The sequence below is a fragment of the Buceros rhinoceros genome, unplaced genomic scaffold (assembly GCF_000710305.1).
Source record: "Buceros rhinoceros silvestris isolate BGI_N320 unplaced genomic scaffold, ASM71030v1 scaffold35717, whole genome shotgun sequence".
NCBI classification, from domain to species: domain Eukaryota; kingdom Metazoa; phylum Chordata; class Aves; order Bucerotiformes; family Bucerotidae; genus Buceros; species Buceros rhinoceros.
The window spans coordinates 1,798-9,732 of record NW_010422213.1 but is presented as its reverse complement, the minus strand read 5'-3'; the positions used below and the strand labels follow the sequence as shown (position 1 = coordinate 9,732).

Here is a 7,935-nt window from a genome sequence, read left to right as displayed (position 1 = left end):
CCGGGAGCCACAATGTTCAGCCATCACAGCATCCTCAGTTCACACTCTGTGCCTCAGCATTAAGTGGCAAGACTAACATTTCGCTGGTTTCCCAGTTTAAGAAATTCCTGGTCCAGATCTTAACTTTCTAAAAAGCTGTCAGAAGGGTCAAAATAACTACAACCTGCAAACCTGAATGTTAATACAAATGAATGTATTAATCGTAATCATATAGCTCCCATGTGCATTTACATGGGAAAAAGAATAGAGAGTCAGTGTGGATAAAGTAACCTCCTTTTTGTTCTCGCATTAAAACTTCTGGTTATTTATACCATTTTCTGCTTCAACAGTACAAGTCAGGGTATAGCCTCTTTACTGATTTGCCTGTTTTCAGAACAGAGTTACATTCTGATGAAAGGGTAACAATTAACAAAGCAACACTGAATTTAAATTAATTTGGAGAACAATGGCTAAAGGCTGAATTAATGACTGAAGTTGGCATACATTTCTCTGCCTTGCAGAACAAAATACAAACTTCTGCAGACCAGCTTTTTCTGTCAGACTAACTGGCATAGACTTAGACGTGCATCCTCCTTCATGGAGAGCCATATTTTCACAAGTGATTTGACTGCAGTCCAGCTCCAGCAGGGTCACAGGAGACCCCTATTCTTTTTCCACATTGTTAAATGTGATTCAGGGAAAAATGCAAAAGAAGCCCAGGGGTCAGATGATGCATTGTTCTGGGGATGAAGAGTGTGAAGATCCACAGAAACAGTGCTGGCTGTCGGGCTGCAGTGATCTGTACCGATAGTCTTTACCAGTATGCTCATCATTATATTTAAAAATTCCTTTATCTCTCCCAGAGTTTGTCCTGGGCATCGAGGTCCACGCTGCTTCCAGGTTAATTCTCACGGACACTTTAATTTTTCTTCCTTGCAGATGGCAAAGCTCCGTAGCCTCTCCAAGAATGGTGAGAATGAACCTCTGAACCCACTGGTTGATAACTGGCGCCCACTTCAGCCTGTGAAGGGCAGGATAGTGAAAGCCTCGTTCAAATGAAGTCTCAAGTCTCACTGTACTGAATCTGTGTGAAAAAAATCCCTGCATCCCGAAGTGTAGTTAGTTTTTGCTGTCCACTGCTTTTCCTCTGGATCCAGATCTTTGTTTCTCAGCTTGAAATTCTGAGTGATAAACCAAACCTGATTTTGAAAGCAGAAAAAATACTATATGCAAATACTAACCTTCATAGGGAAATGTGAGATATATAGATAATTCTGGATGACAAATGCCTCAGCATTTGTGACACTGTCACTTCTCTGCCGTGTGGTCTTGGAAGAAAAATGGGCTTAGTTTCAATATTTAAAATTTATTTGAAAGGAAATGTAGTAAAGGCGGAAAAATGAACCAGTGGTTCAGATAAGCAGAAATAACAGTGGGTTAGCAGTACGTGAACAGGAGGCAAAATGCCTGCTCCTACAGCATCTCTAGTAGTGATCTTCCTCAAATATCCCACCTCCAATGTGAACATCCAAGTAAGTTCCTCTTTAACATACCAGATTTTTCCTTCCCTTTCTTGTTGATGGTTTGTTATCCAAGATTAGAATAGTATTCTGGGGACACAACCAGGCATATTCAGCTTCTATGTGTGAAGAAGACCTTGCTGTCATTTCAGCATTTGCTGTCTTTGCCCTGTCCTGCTGCTGCCCATTGAGCTTTTCTTCTTTACTAGCACTGTTACTTCACCCATCCAGCGGTAGAGTGCTGCTGGTATCAAGCTGCCTTGTATTTATAGCAGTTTTAGTATTGCTGAGAGGGAATTGCCTTTCTTCTGCTGCTCTATGTTACCTCCCAGAATGATGGATTTTTAGTTTTGATTCTCTGCCTGTGTTTTTTAAATCTTAGTCTGCAGATTAAGGATTTCACCAGTTAGGGATTTGTTGCATGTGGAGAGGGTCTTTGTGGATTACTTGTGTCATTTTTCTTCCTCACTACTTAAAAAAAACAGGTTACGTCACCTAAGGGTTTGCTTATTGTGACTCAAAGAGTGTTAGAGACTCTAGGAAGAGTCTGGATAGCTCCGTTACTTTCTGGGCACACACAGTTCACATATATGAACCATGCAAGGAATCAGTGGCAGACAAAACTTCTAAATCACCCTCCCCTGTTCTTCATCATGTAAATTGCTGAAATTCCATTGAGAATTAATATTTCTGTTTATTAGAAGTGTATTTTGCTTTGTATAAAGCAGTTGCATTTTTAAAACCATGTTGATGTCAGCAGAACCTAAAGTATTGATTAAATCCTATTTACAAATGTTTTGGCATTGGCTTAATCTTATCAGAAGATCAGCTTTTAATCTTACGAGTGCAGCACTTGCAAGGGTATTGATTTTAAAAAGTCTCTTAGATCTTCTTTAAACTCCTGAATCTGTACTTCTTCTCAACACATAAAAATGTTTCTACAGAAAGCTCATAAGCAACACTTTTTTTCTACTGTACTATGTCTTACCTGTAAAGTATCTTCTTGTTATCCATATGCAGTTGATCTTGGTGTTGAGAAAATTTCAACACAAATAACTGAGATAAGAGTTCAAGTCTTTCTACTTAAAAGCCATCGACTGTGATGTTTTAATCTCTTGTTATTAGGGCAATAAAACAAGATTAGTTTCTTGCACTTGAAATAACAGCTTTTGTGCCTTCAGAGAACCAATAAATTGACTTACATAAAAAATTGATTTCTGGCTTTATTTCTAATGCTGAATGATGACTGAAAGTAACAAGAACTTACTGGAAAACTTTGCTACTCTTTTCTTTGATACATACAAGGGTGGACCGACACTCTAGTAACTACATTTTTAGCTGCTGGAGTAGTTTAATATCCTTGTTTCTCTGAATCCAATCAAACATAGCCTCAAAAATACAAGACATTGGAACAGTATCGATTAATCTCTATTTTTAGGAACAAAACTTTTAATTCCTTTCTGTCTTCAATCTATTACTACACAAAAGCATCAACCTCCTGGCAAATATGCTTTACACTTTTGGTTTTCTCTTGAATAATGCGTACATAATTCTGTTTCATTGCCTTTCTTTGATGAATAGTGCAGCTTACTGTTAATTATTGTGGTAACAAACTAAGAGTATGTTATGTGAACACTAATCCTGTTGACTCATCTATCTTAAATAGAGAAAAAAGCCTCTGGGCACTGATGAGTTTAAAAAGTAAAAATTACCCTAATTGTGGTGCACTAAGTCCTTGACTAATGTATATAATGTATACACTAATTTCAGCAGGCAGGCAAATGACTGAAAAGATTTACCATCTATTAGGGTTTGACAGACACTGAAACCCTCCCAGCTTCTCACATACCACAAGAGCAATTACTAGAAAATTAAAATCTTATTCTGTCTGTTTCAAAGCTTTTCTATTAGCTGAAACAACCTTCCCACCAGCTGTTGCCATCTTTCAGTTGGGTGTATATTCATAACTGAGCTGTGAGTTCCTGGTATGACCCTTGTTATACAGTCAGCTATGGCTATGCATTTCTACTACAAAATTAAAAGAATATATATTAATTTTACTGTATATAAAAGAAAGACTCCCCTGGACCTGCTTGCTGGTGTTTTATCTGCTGAGTAATCAGAGTTTAAAAATGTTCATATTGTCAGTGAATTTAGCAAAATAAAACAATGTCTATTTTTTTCTATTTTTTTCCCATGCCTCAGCAAAGGAAGCAGCTGTACCGCGTGTGTCCACCTCATCTATCTGCCTTTCATGTCAATGAATTCTGGCATTTACCTTATCTGCCAATATTGCAGCACAGAGCATGTATTTGGGAATTTCCAAAAAGAATTTAATAGAACATATTATAACATCTTCCAAAAAAAAAAAAAGAGTACAGCTAATGATGAATTATAGATCAAATCAGATGCATGTTTTTGAATATTTTCACTTTCTGTATTTGGACTGGACAGCAAAACACTTGAAAGAATGTGTAGAATCCACTTAATCCTGTATGTAACAAATACCAGATTTCTTAATGCCAGTTAAGCATAACTGCAACAGATTACGTGTGAGATGATAAATGGAGTAGAACAGTAGAGCAAACTCTTACCAATCGATGGAGTTGCCTCTTCAGAAAACTGAAAACATTGGCATCGTAAATTGCAACACTTCCATAAGAACTCGGTTCAACAACTTCTCCCTGGAGATGGGATCCTGCCTTTCTAGGAGAAAATCCAACAGGAGGGTTGGAAGTGATGATGCCATCAGGCATGTAGGAGCGGTTGCCCTACTGAACCACACCTGGACTTGGCACAAGCAGGAGCACTTACACATAATGTTATCTGTACAGGAATTCTTAAAGTAAGTCTCACTCCTTGTGGCGCTAACTCTCCGACCCAGAGGTTTACATTAGTGTGTGTTTTTGCAATTCTGTCATGCCCTCAGTAAGCAGAACATGTAGCAAGTGTTAGGAAAAAATATGCCTCTGGTCAAGTTGAGTAGCACACTCTCACTCTTTTACTGTTACTAATAGCATGAAAAGGAAATTCTTGAAGAACTTGAAACCCCTTCCTGGAGTTACACCAGCTTCCTTGCTGGGCTAGACCAGCAAGACCGTGGGCTAGTTCTCTCAGACCTGTGTGGTGGTGATAAGAAAGATTTACTGGATTGAGATTTTTCATTCTTCCAATTCCTCCCAGTATTTTATTTCCTCCTTTTTAATGACATTCCCACTATTCACCCTTCCTTTATCCCATAGACAATACAAACATGCTTGGAAAACTGATATTAAGGATGCTGCTTCTTGCTGACTTGTAATGTTCATTTTCCATAGCCCAGACGGTGGAGCCAGTTCCTCAACATCCACATTTCTCACACCGCTCACAGCTAACAGGAGGCCTGAGCTGCCCCACATCGCAGATTCCTCTAGTCCAGCAGGAGTAACGAAATAAGCATTGAAACAAATGCTGTTTATCCAAGTCATTCTTGAGCTATAAGACCTTGTTTTTAAATAAATGTTGATAATAACAGACTGGTATTCATTTCTACCTAAAAAGCTTTTGTATGTTGTCTGCATATTTATTCATGCAAAGTCTATGTATATAAATGCTTTTGCTTCTACAGGCCGAGAAAAATCCAGTTAATTCCATCCCTAAAGTCCCAAAGAATCCTATCAGAAGGTACAAAGAGCTACAGATTAAAATCTCCCACTGATACGCACCAAATTGGTTGTTGATTTGAGTAATTATGAGACAAGGATTGCAGGACACGTTGCTCTGCATACTAGTAATAGCTTGCCTGCCTGTCTCTTTCAGTCTAAATAGCCCTTTGTGGTTATGATAATATCTCCACTGAATTAAAAAACAAAGACATTTCCATTAAAGTTTGCTTCTTTCAGGGAACTGTGATATTTTTTTTTCTTAGTGCTGCAGGCTGCCAGCCATTAAGCCCTAATTTAAGAGCTTCCACAGTGTTGTGCATTGTCTGTGTAATAAATCTCTGCTGGAGAAAGAGTATACTCAAGGAGTAATTTTTCTTGTTAGACATCATTGAACAATGGATGGCATCAGTGTCTGCGGCACATCTAAATTTATAGCTAAACAAATGCTACCGATCCTTGAATAAACAGATTAAAGTTGATTTGTTGCCAACAGTGTGTAAGACCTATAATTGAAACACTGATTTCATTGTCTCTGTCAGGAAAGGTAGGGGATGTGAGTTTTGGAACAACACTTTCCATGCCTAATGTCTTCGAGCACTTTGCTATAACTGCCACCCCTGAAAAATTCTGCAAAAGGCATGGAGTCAGTGTAATCTAAATAAAGCTGAGGATAAAGCTGATGCATATACAATGACTGAGCTGTTGAATAAAAGAATCTTCTTAAACTTGTGGTGTGGTGGGCAAAGGAGTAGACTAATTCCATTTATTCATGCATGGAGAAACAATCGCAACCAGTAAATACGCATCATAGCAAAGCACAGTTATAACCAGTCAGAAGACAAGCTGTTGAAAAACTCCTTACCTCAGCTTCTGGCTCACTGTCTGGTCTGTCTGATGCACAAAACATTTCAAGCTTCCCTAGCTGGAAATGGTGGAGGCAATATTTGAGAACAGTCACATAATCTTAAACTGGGATGTTGAGTTTTGCCAAACAGCCCAGATGGGTAGAGTGCAAGGTAATATCACCTGCAGAAAGCTTTCCCGTCTACTCCCTGCCACTGGGGATCCCTGTATGATCCATCTACTCTGTTAGTGTTTTCTGGAACTTATGATCGGATTCTGTTTTTTCCATCACTAAATGGACACTTGGTTAAAGCATTCAAATATCTTTGTTATTTACACTTACTCCACCTGGCGACTGCCCTGGGTTGCATCTGGGGAAAGAAATGGCACAGCCTGCACCATAACCAAAGCTAAATCCAGCTCCATATACAAAGTTACACTGGCCACAGCACACAACCCCGTCTCGCTTATGTTTCCAAAATAATCTATGGCTCAGTGTTATGTATCCAGCGTCAGGTCTTGCTGTGGACATGGTTCCTCCTCGTGCTTCTCTATCTATATATACTTGAGAAGATCTACAGATTATTTTGGACTCTGTCTCAATGACTATCTATCCCATTGATTAACTGGTGCCAAGGTTGTCAGTCTCTAGCAGCAGGCTCTGTTCTAGAGTTCGCTCTCATGAATTTTAGTTTTCTTTAAATTTTGGCAGGTTGGAGGGCACTTCCATCATGAGTCTTTCTCCTGGTGATGCTTTCTGGCTTACCTATGTCTGGTCTAGAAAAGCATGCTTCTCTTTGCACAGGAGACCCTCACTGCAGGCTGCGAACTGTACTAGCATAGCAAATGTGGATTTCTTGGATTTTTTTTTGTACAAGCAGGCTGACAAGGAGTTACCAAAGTTGTTGATGTACTTTATGAGCTCCCTGCACTAAGCAGCAGTTGGGTTGACCCATCTCATGAGCACCAGGTAGACTTCCGCAGATGAGATCTTTCTACAGAAACGTGTATTCCTGGTTTATCTTTCATTACCATTGCCACTACTGTAGTGATACAAGCTGTTCTGCCAAACCTAATGTGGTCCTCTAGCCAGTAATATGTAACTTGATATATATAGTAATAGTAATATATAACTTGAGCATGTTTTGGTTGCTCAACCGAGCCTGCTGCATATTCAATAAAGCAAACCTGTTGGCTCTGACAACTAAACATGGGTGATGTGTGTCTGTGTCTGTGTCTGTGTCTCTGTGTGTGCACATGCAGAAGCAAATATTTTCCAGAGCTTTGAAAAGGCTTGAAAGGTGCAGGCAAAACAATGCAGTTGACAGAAATGGATGGACAGCATTCAGAAAGTATCCAAATGAGCTTACAAGCATGTGTTGTAGCTGCACTGCATAACAAAGTGGGTAGATGGGAGCACATGCTGAAATACGGCAAGTGTTTTACCCAGTGTTCCAGCCAAGAGTGCCAACACATTTTTAACACTCACCTAGATGGTTTACTTGGGGGTTTTTTTTCTAGTTCATCCACATATAAAAACCTTTACCTAAGAATGTGAAAAAAAATACCGATACTAACAAAATTTGCATTTTTTTCTTGTTTTGGTCTAGATTTTTGTTCATGTGGATTTTTAAATAACCTCAGTGGTGAAGCAGAGTATGCCATAGCAGCTCTGGGATTTTGTAGATGAGTAGCAATAAAATCAGAATAAACTCTGACAGAAAGATATTTTATAGAACTATCTACCCCCAGACTGTTAGTAACAGATTCTGCTGTTTGACAATAGAAACTGTGGGAAAAAATGGGGATTGTGACATAATAGCAACATAATTTAACTCAGTATGTGGTTGTTCTTATTTCGGCAGACAAAGATCTGGCTGTTGATAGGTTTCCATTCATGCCTACCATGTTTTCCATAGCCTGGCACACATTTCAGTGAAGTGGAAGGC

General features: G+C 39.0%; 1 protein-coding gene across 1 annotated transcript in view; it reads left to right on the top strand.

The window, feature by feature from the left end:
- The window catches only part of CA3 (carbonic anhydrase III, muscle specific), an 11,711-nt gene extending 10,673 nt beyond the window's left edge, over positions 1-1,038 (top strand). The window contains exon 7 of the mRNA XM_010139961.1: positions 919-1,038. Coding sequence (XP_010138263.1) covers positions 919-1,038 — 120 coding nt within the window. The remainder of the gene's footprint in view (positions 1-918) is intronic.
- Positions 1,039-7,935: the final 6,897 nt, after the last annotated feature.